Below are 23,713 nucleotides of genomic sequence, written 5' to 3'. Positions count from 1 at the left end.
ATTATTTAGCAATAAAAAGGAAGTACTGATACACGCTACAACATGGATAAACTTTGAAAACATACTAAGTAAAAGAAATCAGTCACAAGTTTTCTAAATCTGGCATGTATTTCACCCTTACAGAACATCTGAAATCAGTGCAACCACATTTCAAGTGTTCAACAGTCAGATGTGAAAGGAGGCACCACGGTGGTCAGGACTTCTAGATTCACACTCTAAAGTATAATTTTAAATGATGTTTGTGATAATGACGCTAAGGCACAGCAATTTCCCTTATCAAGGAAAGGTTCAATTCTATTTAACACAGCACTTACATTATGTTTAAGTATGTTAATATTTTTCTAAAAGTTTCAAGCAACAAAGACATTTTCTAAAATTAGAACATACACTGCCTGAATATTCCAGGTAACTGTATTTTTAAATCGTATACTACAGTCTAAGAGAGCTACAAAATCCCAGAACAAGCTAGTCAGAAGTTAGTATAGGGTAGTACCCTTCCAGTTTCTGCACTAATTTTAATCACACACAAAAAACATTCTTCTGGACTTCTTGTTGACACTGAGAAATCCTCTGTTTCCTGATAGCAAATCATGAATAATTATTAGAAAACAATCTCATACATAGGGATCTTATGCCATTACCCACTTTTTTAACCTATTTACTTATACTATGAAAATTCTTATTAATGAAACTGCCTTGGAACATATACAGTGAAGTTTACATTCTAACCACCCTTAGGTAGAAATTTAAACATTACTCAATTGATTCTGAGTGCTCAATGAAAAATTTCATTTTAATTTCAAAAAAGTATAAGCTTTATTATCTTCAAACAAGTTAAAATTTATTAAATATCAATTGTATTAAAGTATCCTGTTTCTACCTGTTATATATACTCAGAAACCGAGGAGAAAACAGAAAAATTAATAACCACCTTACAACTTTTACAGCTGACCCAAGAGACTTAATATAATTTCATCCAATTAACTGTTAGAACATATTCATAAATATTACTTCAGTATAACATATTAGGAGAATTTACATTGTATAGAAAACACTTAATGAAAGATTTTTAATTACATAAAATGGGATTTGCCTGATAGAAAGCCTAAGCCTTCAACATTATCCTTTTGTAGGTAACTCTTTACCTCTAAGATTAGATAAAAATTTTCAGGCCCAAATACTTTCCAATTTTTTACTAAACATTTTCCATGACATCATAATGTCCTTAAGTTTATTTTGATGTCAAATTTTAATCTGTAGCGAACAGTTTAAACCTGTAAAAATTCAGAGAAAAATTTTACAAAAATATCTTTTTTTGTGCTTCAAGTGGAATTTTACAAAACATGTGAAAACTGCTTTTCTTATTCTTGTACATTTTTCTGTATGTACATTCCTTAACAGAGCCTACAAGTAGTTCAACTTGTCTTCAGATTCTTGATGTAGTGATGAACTTCAATATTTATGTTTTCTGCTTGAACAGAAAGTATTTGTCAAAATAAAAATTCGACTGCCATGTGAAAAAGTTGCTGCAGAAAAAAGGATTTCATTTTATCTATTAAAATTTTATTTTGGTTACAGAGGAGTAAAACTAAAACTTCCATGAATCCTGAAATTAAAATTCACCATCACAAAAAGTTTAAAAATCCTCACAAATGTAACACCATAAACTGATGTAAAAGAACTTTATTTATAAAATATTGACTTTCTAATCTTTTACAGTAAAATGCTGAAAGCAGCCGGGATGGTGGAAACCAGAATTAGGGATTCTAAAAAATCTAAGGGCTTCAAAAGTTAATACGACACACCCATTACAATAACTAAGATAAAAAAGACTGATATTATCAAATGGTAGTAGGAATGTGGAGCAACAGGAACTCCCCTGCATTGTCAGTCGGATTGTAAAATGGCACAAGTACATACTTCCTTAAGAAACTAAATCTACAGCTACCTATGACCCAGTCATTCCACTTCTAGTTATTTAACATGAGAGATAAAAGCATTTGTCTAAGAAAAAGATCTGTACAAGAGTGTTAATAGCAACTAACTGGACCCCTAGATGACCCTCAACAGGAAAATGGATAGATTATGATAGTATATTCATACAATGGAAGACAACACAGCAATGAAAAGGAACTACTGACAATGCACAGCAATAACAAATCTCAAAAACACTAAGCCAAGTGAAAAAGCCTTACACAGAAAAGTACATATCATATAATACCATTTTTTGTGAAATTTTAGAATAAGTAAAATGAGCTCATGGAGGAAAAAAAGTGAGTGTGAGTGACAGTGTGACTGAAACGACCAGGAAAGGGCAAGAGGGAACTTTCTAGTTGATTATAAAGTTTGACAACCCAAAAAGGCTTTGGATTACACAGGTGTGTATTTGTGAAAACTCATGGAATGGCAACCGTACGCATTTCACTGCATGTCAAATTTTCCTTAAAAAATTAAACTCAAGTTGATGATATGCACATTGCTGAAGTGCTTTTTAAGTGTAATGTACTAATATTTGCAACTTACTTAGAAATGCATCCAAAAAAATAAAACTGACTGATAAATGATTAACTATGGGATAGAGCAAACACAGCAAGATGCCAAGTATGGGTGGTCACGAGTGTTCACTGCACAATTATTTCAATTTTCCTGTATGTTGGAAAATATAAAAGGGTTAAGGAAAAATTTTATAGAACTGACAGACCAAAAAAATGTTGATTCAATAGGTGGTCAAAGTTTCTCACCTGATGCTACACACTCTACTTACTACTTGACAAAACACATAAACCAATACCCCATTTATGGTTCCTAGAGAAACGTATAGGTACATTTCAGGAATTCTTGCTTCTTCATAAACTGTTCGTTGTCTGAGATCGTGAGAGATCAATTCAGTAATTATGGAAAAATATCCTGGCGCACATAACCAACAATAAACTAAAACAATCTGTTAAATTCTTTAAAATTCTCAATTAACTGTAAAATTTGCATTCCTGAACAGATTTTAAGCGGTAAATCATCTGTTAATGTTCTCCATTAACTAATTTCGTTCTCTTTTAACCGACTGCAACCGCTAACACCTGAATAACGTGGCTATCCTTTTAAAATCAAAAACCTCTCCAATGACTGGCGTCTAAAGGATGACAAATATTACTTAAAAAAAAAACAAAACCAGCAAGTTTTCAATGGAAATCATCCACCTTTCTCCTTAAGCCTAGTACTATTACTTGAAATGTGCTGAAAGCAATTTCTACGTCACAGTTAATTTCTTCTTTAAAGATGGGAAGGTGAGAAAGATTTCAGCAGTCAAAACGCAGAACTAAATGTACACGTGCTCTTCAACCCACCAAATCTGCCTAAACCCGCAAGCAGGTAAAACAATGAGTACCCCCCCCCCCCTTTTTTTTTAATTCATGAGACAAAACCGCAGACTAGACTAAGGCCAACCCTCGCCCAGCCCAGCCTCCACTCCGCCCGGAGCCAGGCGGCGGGTCGTTTTCCTTTGTGAGCAGTCGGAGGGAGGCGGCTAGGGGCGGGGAACTGGGGGAGGAGGCCGGGGGTCGGCGGACCCCGGTACAGGAGGAAGGCGCCGAGGGACGCAGTGTCGGCGCGTCCCACAAACAGGCCGCGCGGCCCCGCCACAAAGCTCTGTGGTGTCCCCAGGAGCAAACCCACGAACCTGGCTGTGATCTAATTCGGGATGAGACCCGGGAGAAAGGCCTACGGCACTGCCGGGGACGACCCCCTCCTCGCAGGTCCTTGCAGAGCCGTCTCCTCCCGCGGCGGGCAGAGGACCTGCCGCCATCCCCACCCCGCCCCGAACCCAGGGCGGCCCTCACCTGCTGGACGGAGCTATTCTCGGGCACTGCGAACTCTTCCTTCTCCTTCGGGGTCTTCACGGTGACTTTCATGATCTTGGGCTCCGCGGAGGCAGCGGCCGCAGGGGCGCCGGCACCTTCGGCTGCGGCGGCGCTGTCCTGGGAGCTCGGAGGGCCGCCGCTTTCAGCATTCTCGGCCATGGCGGCGGCGGCGGTGACTCAGGCGCGCAGGAGGGAGCGGGCGAGCGAGGGGGAGCCAGGCGACGCCAGAGCCGGCCGGCCCGGGCAGTGAAGAATGTGGGGCACGCCGCCTCAGTGACAGCGAGCGCAGGGCCGCCCTAGCGGACGAGGGGCCGCGGAGATCCGCGTGGGCTGCGGCGCAGGCCCGGCTCGGGCGCCCGGCAGCCGCCGTGCGTTCAGACGCCGCTCGGTCGCAGCGACATCCGCAGCCGCCGCCGCTTCCTCCTCTCCGCCCCTCCCCCCACGTCTCTCCGCCGGCGCCGCGCGGGGCACGCCGGGTAACGCAGCTGGCGACGACGCCGAGTCATTCCTGGCCGGCGCTTCTTCGAGCTGTGGCAGCTTCTCTTTCCCTCTCCCGCTCCATTCCTCAGAGTGTAGGCGCATTCAGAGTGAATGACTAAGAGCAAAGCGGGGCGGAAGAGGTCAGCTTGTTTCTTTTTATCAAAAAATAAATTTGTTGGTTCTGGGAGGCACTGTAAGGGCGCACGGAGATGACGTCACGGCTAGCGAAATTACTGGAAAAGAGGCTCGACCACTGGGCGCTGCGGTTGGAAGTGCGCTTGCGCGCTGGCGGGCCAGGTAGTTCCCCGTCCCCTCCCCCCCCCCCACTCTTTCACCTCACACCCCGCGGTGGCGGTGCGTCCCCCTCCCTCGCCACGGCCGGCGGGCCTGTGCGTGTTCAGCGTACCTCACTGGGAGGAGGGTCTGGAACAAGTACCCCCCGATATTTAAATATGCTTAGACTGTCTGCTTGGAAGATATTAAACGTTTGATCTTTCTGTTCGGTGCGCGGAGTTGAAAGATAAATTAATGGAAGAAAAATCCTCATAACGAAAGGTGAATGGACTACACGCTAGTAGCCGCCCTGCTCAATTCCGCGGAGTCATTGCTCCACGGCCAGAGCTTCCCACCCTGGGGTTAGGCGGGTTTGATCAGGTGATGAGACCAGGTGTCTACAATGGTCCCCGCTCCCACGCCCAAAGCCCTGCGCGAGCACCCGCGAATTCTCTGTGGACACTATCCCCCAACATGTTCAGGGCAGAAACAGCATGCCCAAGGCGTACCCACCCAACTGGGATAGTTTAATGCAGCTGTGGTGTTCTGTTGTCTATTTTTCTAAGTAAGTTATGGCTCCATTTCAGATTTTAGGTGGCATTAAAGGTAGTTGTTCAAAAATTATTTTTAATTGTAATATGAGTATAAGTAAGAAACAGGAAATTATTTTACCCCAGAGAATTATAAATTTAAAATGATCTCATCATTTGCCTTTAAAGGTGACTTGCAGGGAATGCACAGGACAGAACATGAACTTTATTAGCCGGGCTTGTGCAAATGTAAGCTCTGACACTCCACTGTGACCCAAATATGCAAAGATACACTGTACTACTGTTCTTAAACCGTCCACCTGTTCTGGCTATAAGTCCTTCTTGCATGAAGACCACTGTAGCAGAGCAACTTTGGGATCTGGGTCTAAGTATAAAAGCAAGTATAAGACATCAGCTGATATCAGCTAAGTTTTTGGCAGCATTGTTTAGTGACATGAAGAAATTACACAAGATTCTCTTCTGAAGGATGACTACTTATGTCTAGATGTGAGGTAATCATTATTTCTCGAAATAGAAGTTTCCACCATTGGACAGCCAAGCATTTATCTCTAACCATGCACGTATGAAATTGCTCTGTAATTATCTGTGTCTACATTAATTTCTAAAAAATTCTGATGTCTGTGCACAATTTATGAAGTAATATAATGTATCTGTAAGGAAATACAATATAGTTATTCATTATGGCCCTTTTAAGAAATAATTCTACCTTTTAAGAAACACTATTGGAGGTGTGGGTCTAGGTCAGGCATTGGCAAACTTTCAGGGAAAACTAGGTAGTATACATGTTGATCTTTGTGGGCCATACATTCTCTGTCTCAAATACTCAGCTCTACCCTTGTAGCACAAAGCAGCCATAGACAATACACACACTGTCCCGGTAGAACTACTTACAAAAGCAGGCATAGTATCTCATTTTGGCCCACAGGGTCTAGACGTCTATTTGAGGCATTTTCTTTTGAGTGATTTTTATTAGGTGGTCAGTCTGAAAAAAAATTACAAGGGCATATTTCATTCATTCTGCAAACATTAATTAAGCATATCAATGTCCAAGTACTGTGTTGAGGATTCAAAGACAAATAAGATTCAGTCTCTGCCCTCAAAAAACTTAGAGGCAAGTTGGATGGAAGGTAGGAGGTAGGAGGGAGGGGGAGATAAGCAGTGCCATGCTGATAAATGTTTAATGACAAATTCTCCAGAAAACAAGCTTTGATTTTTTTTTTTTTTTTTTTTTTAGCATTTGACAATTTCCTTAATGTAAATACTTGCAAAATGGCCAATCTCAAGCTAGCAACTTGAGGTCCTTGCTCACAAAATTCCTGAAATTTTACCATTCAGTTCTCACAAGCCGATAACTGGATAGATAGGTCCCTTTTTATAAGTTCCAGTATTCAAACTTCAGGTATAATAATAAGAGGTTATTATTCACATGGTAGAAGAATTCTTCCTTGACAAAATGAGTCAATCAGTTTAATCAATCAACAAGAATTTATTGAGCAAACTTTAATCCTGTGTCCAGGAACTTACGTAATAACACAAGTCAGTGCATGTATCATGTCAGGTAAGTGGTGTAAATAACATGCATTCATCATTTTACTCCCCTACTCAAAATCCATCATAAGCTCCCACTGCCTCAAAAATAAAGCCCACGCTTCTTAAATGCAAGGCCCTCTACAATTAACTCCCGGTCTGTCTTTCAAGCTTCACTCCCATTACTGTAGATGCAATTTGCTGCAGCCAAACATGTTTATTATCATTTCTAGAAGCACTTGTACATTATACTTTCCTCACCTAGGACCACTCCTTCAGGTCACTACACCTCTCCACGTTGTGCCCATTATTGCTACTTCCTCTCTTTTAGAGAACACCCGAGCTTACAGAATCATTTTTTTCTGTGACCTTTGTCATAATTATTTGCATACTTCACTTGTCAACTCATTACTTGTGACATACCTTTTATTATCTAAAGCTATTTCTCCTGCTTCCAGTCCAGTTCACACTCTCATTAATTCTGACCTAGATTGCAACAATAACCTACAGATTCTTCTGCCTCAGTCTAAAGTCACCATCCTCAAAACCATTTTCTATGGTGCCGACTGTTATCCTCCTAGAACTAAGCTTTGATCATGATACCCAGAAGATTTTCATTAGCTCTCACCCAAGTTTTAGAATAACATCTAAACTTGTGGCATGGAGTCCAGGGCCTTCTGTGACCAAAAGACCTTGCTCCTCATTCATATCTTACCCTAACCAAGTGAGTTTACTAAGCATTCCAAGCTTGTCTTCTGCTTTCCTGCCGGGGCTTCAACACAGCATTTTCACTGCAGGTAGAAATTCTTCCCTCCCATTTTGACTCCATTGTTTTACCCGTCTTTCAAGACTCACCTGAAATGTGACTTTCCCTAATAATTTTTCCTGATAACATGTTTTTGGCTAGACATAGTCTCTAAATACTCTATATTCCTGTATGACTTTATTACCTTTTTGGTGTCACTTAACACATTTTGCCTTGAATTACACTTAATTGCGTGCATAGATACTTCACTAGACAAGGACCTTGTAAACAGGGATCAAGTCTTAATCATCATATGTACCACACCATACCTAAACTAATTTCTTGGCATGAGAGGATTTACTGTTAAAATGAATGGTTGAACTGTCATGTTTGCTACTAGAGAAGAAATTCATTTAGATCAGTAGATCATATTTTATACTCCTTTGTCTCTCCCAAGGTTTATAGTACAGTGACTGATTGATTGATAGTACAGTGAGAGATACGTACATGCATGCATACATACATACATACATACATACATACATACATACATACATACATACATATGTGCATACCCTGAAACTTAACTTGCTTTGCAGTAGCTTCAGAGGAAGAAAGTATTATTCACTCCCTGCTTGGTGCAAGGGAAGGAGGGAGAGTCAGAGAAGGATTTTAAAGGAAATTGCTTGAGCCAGACCTTAAGGAATGGATATGATTTGGTTAAGTGTGTTGAGGGGGCAACTTCAATGAGAAGAAAGATGCAGTGGCGAGAAACAGAAACTAGGGCACTGATCTCAAACTGTGGTCCATAGCGTAGGAACAGTCCACAAGATATCTCTAGAGCTACTTCCAAATCAAAGGGAATAGGGTGAAATGTTCAATACGTTTCTGAGCCTTAGGGCTGGGGAAGAGGTGGTGGTGTGGAGGGTTGTTTACTCTAATAATTTGCCGACTAAAACTTTAGACCGCTGGGTAGAATGCACAAATACATCTGCAGCCAGCACAGGCTTTGAATACAAGCTGCTAAGTAGCACTACCACCCCACCACTATCATGACAATCAGAAATGTTCCTAGACCTCAGTTACTGCATTTTACCTACTCATCTCCAAGCAAGTCTGAATTTATTCAGGCTTTATGAAAATGCCTAAGAATATTCATAGGCTATTCTCTGTTGACCTCTCATAAAGAGGGTAGTACTGGTTACCTGAGACATAGTCCCTAGGACTGAATATCTGGACTATCTTAACAGAAGTGGTAAGACTGGTTCTCCTGGAAACATACAAATACAAGGATAAATATTTTTATAATTAGACTCCAGCTTGGTTTTATTCTATGTAAAACTCCCAGCCTTATGATTTCTTTTCAAGGACAAATTTATTGAAAACACACGTATTTGAAATGTGTTTCCTAACCTTAGAAGGTTACCCTCTGTGAAGAGTCTGCCATCATGTTGTGTAAACTAAGCAGATAAGCCATGGGGAAATTTTAGGTGCTCTCTGAGGGCAGAGAGAAGTAAGTTAAAGGGTACAAAATCTATTACATGAAGTTATGTAGAAATTCCAAAGAATAACAGTGGTTCTGGAAAAAATGCTTCTGATTGTTTGTTTTGTAGCACTCAAGAAGGCAGCCTATTGAGATATTTTACATAGGATGCTGAGAAGTGTTTTTAAAGTCATTCAATCTTTCCATTTCATCCAAATAATTCTTACAACCTTGGTTACCAAATGTGTTGAAAGGTGAAGACAGAACTACATTGTAGCTTATCTGAGTTGTTCTGTAATGTATCAAGAATAGTGAAGGGTCTGAGATTTTTCCCTACTTACAAACTAACAGTTTCTTGGAATGCTGACAAAAGACACACGACTCTTAGGTTAGAAACAAAGGACTTTGTTACAGCAGTAACAGTGGCCAGTGTATCAGCTTTTCCTTGCATCAGTTCCCCAATCCCTAACTTCTGCAGAGTGATGCAGAAAGGGCCAGGTGAACCTGCACACGCAGTGGGTTGCATTATAAGATAGGAACCTCAGGCATGGGGAACCCAGATCCTTTCAATGGGCAGTAAGCTTGCAGCCCTTTGCTCTGGGGGGAGATATTGTATTCCCCAAAACTGTTCACTATACAAGTATCCTTGAAAAAAATAATCCAGAACAAAGGCAGTGTATTCGTTTCCTATTGCTGCTGTAACAGATAACCACAAATGTAGTGGCTTAATTCAACACAGATTTTTCTTACAATTCTGGAGATCAGAAGTCCAAAAAGGATCTTAAAGGGCTAAAAATCAAGGACTGCGTTCCTTCTGGAGACTCTAGGGGAGAATCCATTTCTTGCTTTTTCCAGCTTCTAGAGACTGCCTACATTCCTTGGCTTGTGGCCAGATCGCTTGAACCTCTGCTTCCATTGTCAGTTTCTTCTCACTTTCCTGCCACTCTCTTTTCCTTATAAAGACCCTTAAAAGGATGATGTTGGCCCCCCCTCCCAGATAATCCAGGATAATCTCCCCATCTCAGGATCCTTAATCACATCTGCAGAGTCCCTCTGGCATATGAAGTGACAGATTCACAGGTTCTGGGGGTTATGATATGAACATCATTGGGGAGCCATTATTCTGCCCACCAGAGACTGTCAGTGCCTGTTTTTACAGATGTGCAGAATTGTGAGAGAACCATAAAGAATTTTCTCCCCAAAATATCCACTCCTTGTTTCTACACTTTCTTGACTTCTGGCAAACTTTCCCATGAGTATGCCATTCTGTTTGTCATTCTGATCAATTTGACCACAAAAGGCTGAGACTGAATCCACTCCATTTGTTTCATATAACATTTAATAAGGTTCCTATCGGTAGAATTCCAAATAGCAGGATGAGGCCACCCCACAGTATTAATAACCATGCTCACCAGGGGTTCAAACCCAATCAGCTGAACAAACCCCATACACTGTCAGAGTCTACTTTGGCTGCTTCCTAGGTATTGTTCCTGTATTGACTTTTCCCCTTGGTCCAAGGCATTAATCTAGTTACAGCCGGTTGTCTTAATGATTGCACATATTTTGCTTTGGCCTGCAAGGAGGCAATCTAGCGCAATTATATCAATCATCACCCTGAGCAGTGAGTTGAGGCTGATTTGAATGCCTTCCAGGGCCAATGTGATGTCATTGATGTCTTCAGCTAAAGTCAGGACACATTTTGATCTGCCTCTTCAAATTAGATGGTTCTCGTTGTAGGAGTAGGAATAACTGCTCACTAATTGCATACAAATAACAAGTAAGTAAGTAAGCCCTCTGAGAAGCTCCTCCAAGTAGTCAAGGGCAGCTTCATTCTGTATAGTCCGCCCAGTAACCTGAGGGCTGTGTGATCTGCTGATGATGCTTCCTTAAATGTGTCTTATGACCAGCTCTAAGGTGCAAGCCACTGTGTTTTCAAGAGGAGGCAAGTTAATACCTGGCTTCTATGTAAGAAGTATAGTCCTGGGGCGCACATGGTAAACCTGGAAAGAAAATGTTGTTTATAAATTTTGGAGCTCCCTAAATGTGATCACCAGCTGGTTGTTAAGCCTTAGGGTTCCTAGTTCAGTTTGAATAATTGAGACTAGTCCTTGTTTATGGAAGGACTGCCTGCAAGCAGTGAGTCCAAACTGTCCTGTTTGTCCACATGACCTGCCCACAGAATGACTAGTGAAGGCCACAGGGATGGGAATGGGAAAGCTCTCTGAAGGTGCTGACACATGTTTTGCATGGAAGGTGCAGGATCTGGGCCATTCCTTGTCATTTCCAGTTGGCTTCTTATTCGGGTTGAGGAGAATGGCACTTGTGGTCAGAGCTATCTGGTAAGGTATAGCAGCCCCAGCAGTGAGTTAAAGTCAGTGTTTGGTAGTTCCAGAGAGCCCACCTAAGCATTTTTCTTCATGAGGAAAGATCCCGGGATAGCTCTGAAAGATGGAAGATCATTAATGTCTCTCCCTTTCCTGTGCCTGCCAAGGCCCAAGATGTTTCTACCCCTAGTGCTGGGATTGTTTACCTCCACCACCAACATATCAGTGTGTCCCATTCCAGTAACTGTAACTTTATCCCTAATCATCTCTACTCACACCCAGACCTTTTATTCAGAAGAGTAGGTGCAGACGGGATAAGGACATTTTTCTAAAACTTACAGGGACACATTGTGTCTCTCATTTTGACCTTTATGGAACATGTGAGGGGGGCCCAGGGAGGAAGGTATTCAGTTATGTAGTCATTATCTTCATGAGCTAGGACCATGTCAGGCCAAGAAGAGAATCCAAGCACCTGAACCAGGTTTAAGTTTCAATCCCATAGGCTCCATTTGGCTGAGCTGCCACCAACTGGGCCAGCCCGCAGTTGTCATTAGGGGAAAGAAAGAAGTGTCATGCCCAGGAATGCCCAGGGTAGAATTCTGGATATTCAAAGTAGGTTTATAAACTCCCACTCTGGCCCTTTTGTCCTTACAATTACCTCGGAAGTGGCCAAGAGGAGATGAACCCTTCCTGGGGATAGCCCCATTCAGTGACCAAAATACCCAGCACTAAAGTGTATGAACTAGGAGGAGGTAGGGGTTATAGATTAAAAGATCTTTTTGAGTTGATTTTTGAGATGACTGTTTCAACACTCAGTAACACCAGATGCCTGTGGATAACAGCATGGGAAGTCTGTTAAGGACCTTGGCCATCAGCCCACTGAGTAACTTTTGACAAAGATATACCATTGTCAGACTGTAAATGCTCCAGAAAGCCAAAAATATTAGTTTCAAGGGCCACAGTGGTGTGGTTAGAATCAGTTGATTGGACTAGACTAATAACACTGAAGCTGAAAAATTGTCCAGAGCAGTGAGGCACCAGCAGTGGCCCTGCTACTGGTAAGACAGGGTCAAAAGTCCGATGTAATCAACATGCCAGGAGTGGGCGGGGTCCACACTCATGCATCATGGCCTCATTCCCTGTGAGAAAAAAATGTGTCACCTTTTGCCGGGAGTCCCAGTGTGGCGTGCAGTGGTAGCCTCTGCATCAGGAACATAGACTTCTCTACTCTGTTCCCAGTTTATGACGATGGGTGTGAATCATACCTCATACAATGACAGACACATGGCAATAAGGGCAGCACAGACCTCTGTCAGCAGCTTGACTCCAGTCAGTCCACTCAGAATGGCCCCTACCGTGGCTGGCTCTCTACATGAGACACAAGTGGCTGGGCCAGCAGCTGTGGTTTGTTTCCACAGCTCACATCTCCAAAGAGGAGGAGTGTTTTTAATCTGCCCATCCGTAGTTTTCCAAGTACAGACCAAAGAGCTAGGCCATTGGCAACTGCCCAAGAGTCAGTACAAATATAACAAGGTTCAGCAAGAGGACTACTGGTGAGAGATAAGAGAGTAGCCTTGAATTCTGCCCAGAGTGTAGTGACCTTGTCCACTTTTGATTCTACATGTTAACGCTGGAATTGCACAGCTGCAACAGCTCCAAGAACCCTATCAGGTTTCAGCGTAGCCAAACCATCAGTGAATCAGGCCCAGGTATTTAGAGGAAAGTGTGAACTGAGGGCCCCACTGAGCCAGTGGCTTTGCCTCAAGCAGAAAAGCCAGAGGGAGGAGAAAGTAAAGGATAACTTTTCTCCTAGGGCATAGCTACCACTTTTTCACATAAAGCCAAGATACCACTGGAGCAAGAACGGTGGGATTCTTGAGCATACCATTTCCATTGACAAGCAAGGCTTATTGAGCCCTTTTCACCTTGGTGTCCTTCAGTCCAAGTTGACCCATCCCAAAATGATAATATTAGGCTGAGAGTTGCAAGGCCTTTATCAGTCAGGCATTCAGTTTCAACAAGAGCTCAGCAGCAAGCTAACAGCTGCTTTTCAACAGGGGTGTAGGTAGCAGCTGTTTTAGAGAAACTATGAGTTAAAACTCCAAGGGGGAACCTCCAGGTGGAGACTGCCTCCCCTTGTCAGAGGTTCCAGTGGGCAAAGTCATCAGTCCTGTAGACTTGTAGCTCAAATCATGGTGCCTCAGAGATACTAGGGCTTCTCAACCTGCAGCTCCTCCCAATCAGAAGAATCTCCTCTGCACAACATTGTACACTGACTATAACTCAATAAAAAAAATTTTTTTAAAAGGAGAATCTCCTCTGGCATTTATAGGATGAGGAAACCCAAGTATATGACACATCAGTTACTACCGTACCCTCAGCTGTAAAAATAACAGCACCAGTACATTGAATAGGCCTGAAGGGCCCCACCCACAAGGTCTTACTAGCTCCGTTTCTCCAGGTGAACCCTGCCTGAACCCCATTAGCTGAATCCAGGAGCCAGTTCGCCCATGGGGCTGGTAGAATGGTGACTTGGGCACCTGTACCCAGCAGAGCCATACAAGTTTGGCTTCCTCCCCTCCCCAAAGTTTCCCAGCTTACTTGCCAGATGCATGGACCTCTGGTTCCCCTTGTGGAAAGAGAAACCTTGTCCCCTCCCCTAATTATCACCACCTTACAGCAGCTGAGATTGGGGTGGAGGAGAAAGGAGGGAGCTAGAGGCAAGGAAGGAGAGAGTGGCTAGCTGTGGAAAGGGAGGTACACTGACTTTGCTTTAAGTAGTGCAGTGGCTGACCTCAGTTTAACCAAACAAAATTCCAATGTTTTTAGTCCACCCAAAGCCTTCTATTAGGCAGCAAAGTCATCATTTGCTCACATTATTTTAGCCTTAGGGTCTGTGGCAGCCACAGCCACATTTTCTAGAGTTTGTGTCCTTCAGCTGACCACCTTCTTGGAGGAGTCCACCTTAATCTGAGTCATCTGCTGTCCCACTATCAAAATAACATCTCTTAAATTCAACATAAGTGCTAGAGGGAGTTTTTTCTGATGTCAGGGCTGATTGCAAGGATTACTTCTAGATTTCTTTGAGTCTGTTTCTTAATCTTCAATGCGTTACGTCATCAGCATTGTAAACCCAATCTAGGGCAGTTAACAGCCTTAATAACTAATCTAAATGCCTCATTTATGGTTTTTCCACAGGAGTTAGTCTGCTCAGGATAATCTCCCTGAGAAGGCCAAAGCTTCTTATAGAAGTTTGAATGCAATGTGAAAAAAGCAAACAAAAAAAACCTCCAAGACCTTTTACTGTCATCTATGGGTGGATCTAAGATTAGCACGATAAACTTAGGGAAGGGCTGAGCCGAAGGACAAGTAGAGCTGTTGCCATTCTTAACAAGCATTATATGCCGACTCCCTGATAACCGTAGCCAACCAGCCAGAGTTCTAAACATTTGCCTGGTTTCTGCCATAACAGTTGGAAATTTCCCTTTCATGTAAGTACATATCTCTGTAACTATTGTCAGAAAGAGGTCAAAACTTTGTACTATTTATTGTAATGGGGTGAACTGAGGCTGATCTAGTATCAGCCTCTACTTGCCCTACTTGCAAGCTGTCGAGTTAGTCTGTGGGGGTTTTGTGGATGTGGACAGAAGACACAAGTCTCCTAGGTTAGAGACAAAAGAGTACTAGCAGTAGACAGTCTCAGAGTTGCCATATGCACCATTTTCCCAGGGCCCCGTTCTCACAGGCCAAGGCAAAGAGGACCAGCGTCATCTGTACTTGCAGTGGGTTGTATTACACAAGAGGAACTCAGAGCCTGAAAAACTCAAATCCTTTGTGATAGGCAGTAATCCAGTCTGCCCTTTGCTCTGGAGGGGAACACTATGTTCCAAGGCTGAAGCACACCTGCCCTTCGCTCCAGAAGGAGATAGACACTGTATCTTCCAAGTTTGTTGTTTACTATATAAGTGTCATTGAAAGTAGTTCTTAACAGAAGTAGCCAGCGCCTCTTCTCACAAGACATGCAGAAATGCAACAGACCACTGGAAACTGTCCTCTAACATAGTCTCATAACAATTTATATGTATCTGAAACTCCTTGCATTCGAAAGTTCTTGAGAATATATTTATTCTAGTTCTTCTCATCCTTAAAGACATATCTCAGAAAAGACTAGAAAGAGAGAGGTCAAAAAGCTTTTTCTATAAAGGATCAGGTAGTAAAGATGAAAAGTTTTTTGTACCATGCAATCTCTGCTGCAACTACTCTGCTGTTGTAGCACTAAGCAGCCATAGACAATATGTAAATGAGTCAGGGTGATGATCAGTCAATCAATCAATGGGTGTTAACAGTACAACTTCATTTAGGGACATTGAAATTTGGATTTCATATAATTTTTATGTGTTATGAAATTGGTATTATTCCCCTTTTGATTTTTTAACCATTAAAATGTAAAAATAATTTTAATCCACAGGCTATAGAAAAACAGGTAGAAAAATAAGCAGCAGGCCAAATTTGTTCCCTACTGTTCTAAAGAATAAGATTCTCTGTGAGGAGCCTCAGCCAAGTGCTGGAGGCTCAGCAAGTACCCAGCCAACCCGTTCCTGCACACCATCCTGATACTACTAGAGCCTCCGGCACCCCTGTAATCAGCCCTTAATGTATCCATTTATTAAATAAACATTACCTGAGCATCCAAAAAAAAAAAAAAAAAAACAAACAAAACCAAAAAGAATAAGATCCTCATAAATTGGCATGAATTCAACTAGGAGATGACAACCTTTTTTTTTTTTAAATCTATTTCTTCTAAGTACCTGTTCCCCAAGTTAGAAGACCTTACAGTTAAAGGGAAACAAAACCACTTAAGTTCTAAGGCTTACTTATAAAACTGCTAATTGTAGTGTGTGACACATGGTTAAATTTCTGTGTCAAGTTGACTGGGACACACAGTGCCCAGATTAAACATTATTTCTGGGTGTATCTATGAGGCTGTTTCTGGGTGAGATTAGCATTTGAATCAGTGGACTCAGTAAAGCAGATGGCCCTCCCCAGTGTGGGTGGGCATCACCTGACCTGTTGACTGTCCAACTCTGACAAAAAGGCAAAGAAAGGTTGGATTTTCTCTTTGCCTGACTATTTGAGTTGAGACATCAGCCTTCTCCTGCTCTCAACTAGAGCTAACACCACTGGCCCTCCAGTTCTCAGAACTACACTGCTGGCTTTCCTGGGTTCCCAGCTTGCAGATGACAGATTGTGTCTATGTAATTGTGTGAGCTAACTCAATATATACACACATATATATATTCCATTGCTTCTGTTTCTCCGGAGAACAGACTTGACCATGTGTTAGTATGAGTATCTTGATTAGTTAATATATAAGATCTTCCTAATATTCTTCAACTAAGTTTAAGTGAAAATGCTTAATTGATTATAAGATAAAATTTTAGGTTTCTTGGAAGATTGAACACTCAGTTTCAATTGTGGATAATCAAGGTATAACCCCTAAACATTATGACTGTATTAATACACATGTTGGCAGATGATATCACAGCTTGAGGGGGTAGGGAGGGAGTTTTTGTGTGGAATTTGTAACCCAAAGCAAAACTTAATAGCTTTTAGAAGCTAGGAGAGAATTTCTCAAATAAAACACAAAAAGCACAAATCACAAAGAAAACACTGACTTAGTTAATTATATTAAAATAAAAAATTTCTGTGTATCAAAACTTCAAAAACAAAATGAAAAGGAAAGCTATATGCTGAAAAATAAATATGAGAAACTTACAACAGAGTTAGTATCCAGAATATATAAAGAATGCCTGTATATAAATAAGAATAAAATAACTAAGAAATGGGCATTTCAATCAAATGGAAATGCTCAACCTCATTAGTTTATACGGAAAACACAAATTTAAGCAAGATACCAATTCCTACCCATTATACTAGCAAAAATAAATCTGACAATAGCAGATTTTTTTTTAAAATCTATTTCTTCTAAGTACCTGTTCCCCAAGTTGGAAGAACTTACAGTTAAAGGGAAACAAAACCACTTAAGTTCTAAGGCTTATTTACAAAACTGGAATATAAGGAAAAGGGAACTTTACTGTACTGCCATTGGGAGCATAAATTGGTTTAGCCACTTAGGAAAATAATTAAGCAGTATTTAGTAAAGTTGATGATGTACCTATCCTACAATCTGGCAATTCCACTGGATAATATAACTATAGACCTTAGAAAACCCCGCTATAAATCCACAAAGAGACATACAAGAATATTTATTGCAACACTGTATGTAATAAAGTGAGAAATAACCTAAATATTCACCCACAATACTCATACAGTAGAATGTTATACAGCAGGTAAAATGAGCAAACCAGAGATATATGTATCAATTTAATAAAATCTCAAAAATGGTGAGCAAAAACTGCAAGCTGCATACCATTACCTATAGTTTATCATTTATATCAAGTTTTAAAACAAGCAAAACAATACTAAAGTGTGAAAACATGCACAGGAGTGACAACAAAAACATCAGGGTAGTAATTACCTCTGAGATGAAGGGAAAGGAATGAGATTGGGAAAGGATATGTGGTGGTGGGAGTGTTTTGTTTTATTTATATTGTTTTATTCTTTAAGTACATTAATAGATACAGAAATGTTTGCTGTATCTTTCTCTAATCTTTTGTACTTCTGAAATACCGCATTAATTAGACAGATTCTTTTTAAACCCTTCAAAATGATGTAGTCCCCCTTCCTCACTCTTTCTGAAGTCACTAGGTGGTATGAGAGTCAGGAAGAAGAACCTAGAAGGGCATGGTGGTAGGCACTATAGCCCAGAGCTGGGAGTCAGAGCCCAAGCAAGTGACAAGGGCATTCCACAGTGGAGGGGGTGGCAGCACCAATGGGAGATAGCTTACAAACAGGGAAACTGATCAAATAAATGCAGAAGATCTCATTATTTGTGAATTCCCTATTTGCAAATTCACTTACTTGTTAAAATTCATTTGTAACCTCAAAATCAATACTTGTGATGCGTTTGCAATCATTTGTAGACATGCACAGGGTGGTAAAAAGTTTGAGTTATTTGATGCACACATTCCCAGCTGAGGTCAGACAGGGTGACACTCTGCCTTTACTTCAGTTCTCATACTATAAACAAGTGTCCTTTTCACAGTCTGTCTAGTTAGTGCCACATTAAAAAAAAAACATTTTTGAGCTTTTTTGTTGGTGATTTAACTATTTAAAATGGCCCCAGTCATAATGCTGAAGTGCTGTCTAGTGCTCGTAAGGGCAAGAAGGCTGTGATGTGCCTTACAAAGAAAATATGCGTGTTAAATAAGGTTTGTTTCAGCATGAGTTACAGTGCTGTTCGTCATGTGTTCAATGTTTATGAATCAATAATATATATTAATAAAATGTCCTTATACAGAAACAAATTTTAAACGATCCTATATTGATCAGTTGATAAAAATGTTAACGAGAGGCACCTAACTCTGTATGTCCCCTCGGAGCAATGGTTCAGTGTTCACAGTGATATTACAGAACAAACTACCTCGAGTAATGAGATTCAATTGTAAATATGTTAAGGATAATGGAAACCAGGTTTCTCCCTGTCAGGGAAGGGAATGACAAATACAGTAAGGGAGAAAACTAGAATGAACTTCATAGTGTTGGATTGGAATTAGTTGAACTCATAGTTTTTAACATAGATACAGATTGACTATAAATAGGAACGTTTGTATCTATGAGCATGTGTGTGTGCATGTGTGTATTCCTAACTCTGTTCACTGAAAGGTCTAGGAACAGTAGTATCACGATAGGAATAAGCACACCGAGCGCACAGATCTTGGCTTTTTCCCCTCTTGTAAAATGAACCAGGGGTCCCTGGAACATACCTGATTCACAGGGCTGCAGTAGGAAAAGTACATCTTTTCTTTTTTTTTCCAGAAAGCAAAAAACGTGCTAATAGAATGATGGGATGTGTCACAAGGACACAAAAGTCAGCTTGAAGAGGCTCCCAATAACCAAATTGGGGACAATTTGAGTAACAAAATAATAGATTACAGATCTTTGAATAAAATAATAAACCACAAGTCCGTAAGATGGAAATGAATAAATAAATTAAAATTTTGGTAAAGACTAGTAAATTTAAAGCACCCCCCCCCCACAAATTATTAATTACAAAGGGAAAGAGATTAACTTTCTGTTGGATAAGCCTGGCAGACCATATCAAGCAAGTGATCAAAGTGCACATCATCAGAAACGGGACAGACCTGTATCATGCGTTCATAGGATGTTCCATCAATTTGAGAAACTTGGATGGGGACTAAGAATTGGATGGAAGTAATGTAACAATGTTAATTTCCTTATTTTGATGGTTGTATTGTGGTTGTGTAAGAGAGTGTCCTTTTTAAAATGAAATACACAGAAAGTATTCTGGACTATCAGGTTGGCAACGTATTCTCAAATGATCAGGGAAAAAGAAATTTTTTTGTTATTTAAAGAGATTTTCTGTTAGGTTGTTATTTTGTTCCAAAAATTTTTTTTTAAAATCATTAACACTGATCAAAATTAAGTAGTGACCACTAGAAGACAGAATGGATTTGGGGAGAATATTGTGCCACAGTAAATCTATTTATAGGTTTTGATAGAATTATTGAATAATCAGACATAAAGAGTAAACATAATTATCCTGATTTCAGCAAGATATTTGACAGAAACCTCATGCAATCTCTCTAAATAAAATGGGAAAATGTGTGCTGGAAAATAGTAAAGTTAGGCAGCTTCAAAGCTGGTTGAATATTTATACCAAAATAATGCCTTTTTTTTTTCAATGTAAGCCTGAGAGAAAGTTTCCAGCAGCATGCCATAGGACTTTGTACTTGGTCCTAATCTACTCAACATTCTTGTCAACATGGAAGATATGAGTCATCTTTGTCAAATGTACAGAAGATAATATTTAGGAGACTAGCTAATATAGTGGATGGCAGAGTCATTAAAAATCTCTGCAATGACAAGCTGAAGTGAATTAAAGAATATCTAATAGATATATGTATATAATCCCCTCACTTAGGTATATGAAACTAAACAAATACAAAGAGTCTTTAATGATTAGAAGTGCTTACAGTCAACCCAAATTGACTTGTGAATGTTCATGTAAAAGCAAAATGAAAAGCTGGTATCACAGATGTTACAGAAGAAGCCTTTCATTGGCTGGGCCAAGTAACCAGCAGTGTATTTCTCACTTTAAAATGCAGTGGAGGGAAAAACAGTTAAAAATTTTCAACACAAATACTGTTTTTCAGCTTCCAAAGAGGCTGAGTTGTGCCCTAGTGTCCGTATAGTATCTGTTTCTAGTATCTGGAAGTATTTGTGAATTAAAAAAAGAAAAAGAAAAAGAAAAAGAAAAAGAAAATCAGTGTAAAATATGTATCTAAGAGAACAGTGTACTTAGATTTTTGTTGTAAATACAGGCTGAATTTGATAATTAAATGTAAACTTCACAGGGTAGGGTAGATTTGGTGTAGACCTATTTTTGTAGGTATTTAAATTCTAAAAAGTATTTTACATAACAACTAGCTGTTTTTTAGAATGCTATACCTCTAATATCACCTATACAAACTAGTACAAGGAGGGAGGAAGAGGTGGAGGGAGGGAGAGAAGAGGAAGAGGGGGAGGGGGAGAGGGGGAAGGGGAAAGGGGGAGGAGAAGGAGATGCATGTGTTGTAGGCTGCTGGCCATTGAGGGGCAAAAATAAGTATTTCAAAAGGAGTAGCTTCCCTTCAAAGTAGAAACTAGATCTATTGGATTTAGTGTACTAACCACACATAAGAAAAGAAACAGGTCACATTGCAGTAAATGGGAAGAGAACATAGGCTTCACTGAAAGACAAATGGTGTTTTTTCTTTTACAGTTGGACTGTTGGATCTATTTTACCACTTTATTCTTCAACACGGCCTTTATTTCAAAGTGCTCCAAAGGATAAATGCAAACCTTTCTGAATTTTATGATCAGGTTTTAAAACCGAAGACTTTGAAAGGAGAGACTGAGGCAATAAGCATCTAAATGACTACTGACACAGACAAAAATGCAGTCTGGCTTTTCTGCGTTCTCATCAGGTGTGCCTTCATACTAGACACCTGCTCACTGAGGGTGCTGCGTCTCACCACCATCTACGTGTCACTTCAGAAAAGTTACTATGGTATCTTCCACGTAGTGGGAAGACTGAATAAATGATGCTTCTCAATCTCAGATTAATAAAGGAACAATAAACTCTAGGGGCCTTTATTATATATATTATAAGCAGCTTGAGGGAATCTGGACAAAGAGAAAAGATATTCATTAAACACTGAAGACATTAGCCCCCAAAATCATGATATTCCAAATGGGGCAACTGCCTCCTACAAACAGAACAGTTCTTCTCTCCTGAATGCAGCAGTTGGAAGTAGAAATCAACTGCTGAGCAAGCGACCTAAAGAGCAGGGGGCTGTGTCGATGATTTTTCTTTTTCCTATTAACACTATCAGAAAATGTCAGGGACTTGGTCTAATGCATGCTGAGTGTTGTTATTCTTCTATTTTTTCCCTACTCTTCAATTTTTTTATTTTCTAAGTTTTACGTCAGTTAACTTCTCTTGTTTGAGCAGCTTTCTTGTTTAAGGCTTAGGAAGTAACTGATTCTCTTGATATAACTGTTTGTCAAACATGTTAAGCTTCTCTAAAGATAAGAAAGCCAATGAGAAAAAGTTTAAATTTATATTCAGAACTCCTAGTCTTTAAGCAGTAGTGTGTTGATAAACTGGTTGGGGTGAAGATGGAGGTGTTGATTTGTAGCTTTTATGTGTTGCCAACTTCCGCAGTGTAAATAGTCCCACCGTGACCATTTCAAGCTATCAATGTGATGTGATATCATTGATTTCAGAGTTGGGAAGAGATGCACAGTCAGCTCTTAGGAGCCAGTAAAAGTCGTGACCGACACACCACTGTGATCTTAAGTCACTGATTACCACCCAACATACAGTATTTCTGTTTTTAGTACCTATGTTTTTTAAAGTGTACTGTAAAAATTTAGTGTTCAAAAATCCCCTGACAATATTTTTTAAATCACAAAAATGCAAAATGGACATTTAGAATCTTCCAGAACCCCAGATGCATACATAAGTCATTAAGAGGGAAATGCCTAGTTTCTTCCTAGAATTTAAAGTTATTTTTACATTAATCCCTTATCAGTCATATCATTTCCAAATATCTTCTCCCATTCAGTAGGCTCTTTTCATTTTGTCTATGGTCTACTTTGCTGCACAGAAGCTTTTAAGTTTAATTAGATCCCATTTATTTTTGCTTTTATTTCCTTTACTTTGGGAGCTAGATCCAAAAAAATATTGCTCTGATTTCTGTCAAAGAGTGTTCTGCCTATGTTTTCTGGTAGATTTTACCAAACATTTAGAGAAGAGTTAACACCTGTCCGTCTGGAACTATTCCAAAATTTTTGGCCTATTTTTAAATTTCATATGTATAATATCACAGTATTTGTATCCTTTTCTATTTTCCTTCTTTCATTTAGTATTGTTTAGCACATGCATCCATCATGTTTTTTTGTATAGGTGGGCCTTGTTAATACATTTCAGATGGATTTTTCCCTGTAGTTTTTTCCTATTACAAACAGTGCTTCTATGAATATCCTCACACACATAAAATGTAACGTTCTCCAGGATACGTATATTTATGGGTGGATTATGGGGTCTGTGGGTCTACAGCTTTGCAAGATAACGACATAATATTTCTCAAGATGGCTGTAACAGTTTACACCCTAATCAAGTCTGTATGAGAATTTTAATTACCACAAAATTTCACCAGCTCTTGGTATTCTCAGACCTTTAGATTTTTTTTTACCTTTTTGGGTAGAGATATAAATGGTTTATCATTGTAGTTTGAATTTAAATGAGGCTGAACACATTTTTATGGGCTGTTTGGATTTTTGGATTTTGCATGTTTTTTACTATTTGGTTTTAAGAGTCTGCTGGGTGTGTAAGGGTATTTCATTTTGGTTTTATTTCCTTTATTAATAAAGCTGATCAGCCTTTTAAATGTTTACTGGCTATGTGTGTATATGCGTATGTTATACACACATATATATATATATATATTTTTTTTTTTTTCTTTTTGTGGTTGCTCTAAGATAGTGTTTCCCAACTGGAGGTGATTATGCCCCTCAGGGGACATTTGGGCAATGCCAAAGACATTTTCGGTTGTCACAACTGCAGGAGGGGGCTGCTATTGGCATCTAATGGGTAGAGACCAAGGATGTTGCGAAACCTCCTACCATGCACAGGATAGTGCCCTGCTCCCAACAAGAAAGAATTAGTATGATTACTCCTGCACTTGGATTTCATTTTGCCCTTTGATCTAGATCAACCACACTTTTCTGTTTCTAGTTGCCTTGACTGCTGAAAATTCAGTACCTGATGTTCTCAGATAAATCTTGGT

General features: G+C 40.0%; 1 protein-coding gene across 2 annotated transcripts in view; it reads right to left on the bottom strand.

The window, feature by feature from the left end:
* UBQLN1 (ubiquilin 1) overlaps positions 1-4,013 on the bottom strand; it is a 39,987-nt gene extending 35,974 nt beyond the window's left edge. For both annotated transcript variants that reach the window (XM_010967416.3, XM_045504673.2), the window contains exon 1: positions 3,834-4,013. In XM_010967416.3, the coding sequence (XP_010965718.1) occupies positions 3,834-4,013 (180 nt within the window). The remainder of the gene's footprint in view (positions 1-3,833) is intronic.
* Between the last annotated feature and the right edge of the window lie 19,700 nt (positions 4,014-23,713).

This window comes from Camelus bactrianus, chromosome 4 (genome assembly GCF_048773025.1).
Source record: "Camelus bactrianus isolate YW-2024 breed Bactrian camel chromosome 4, ASM4877302v1, whole genome shotgun sequence".
NCBI classification, from domain to species: domain Eukaryota; kingdom Metazoa; phylum Chordata; class Mammalia; order Artiodactyla; family Camelidae; genus Camelus; species Camelus bactrianus.
This window is presented reverse-complemented; position numbering and strand designations above follow the sequence as displayed.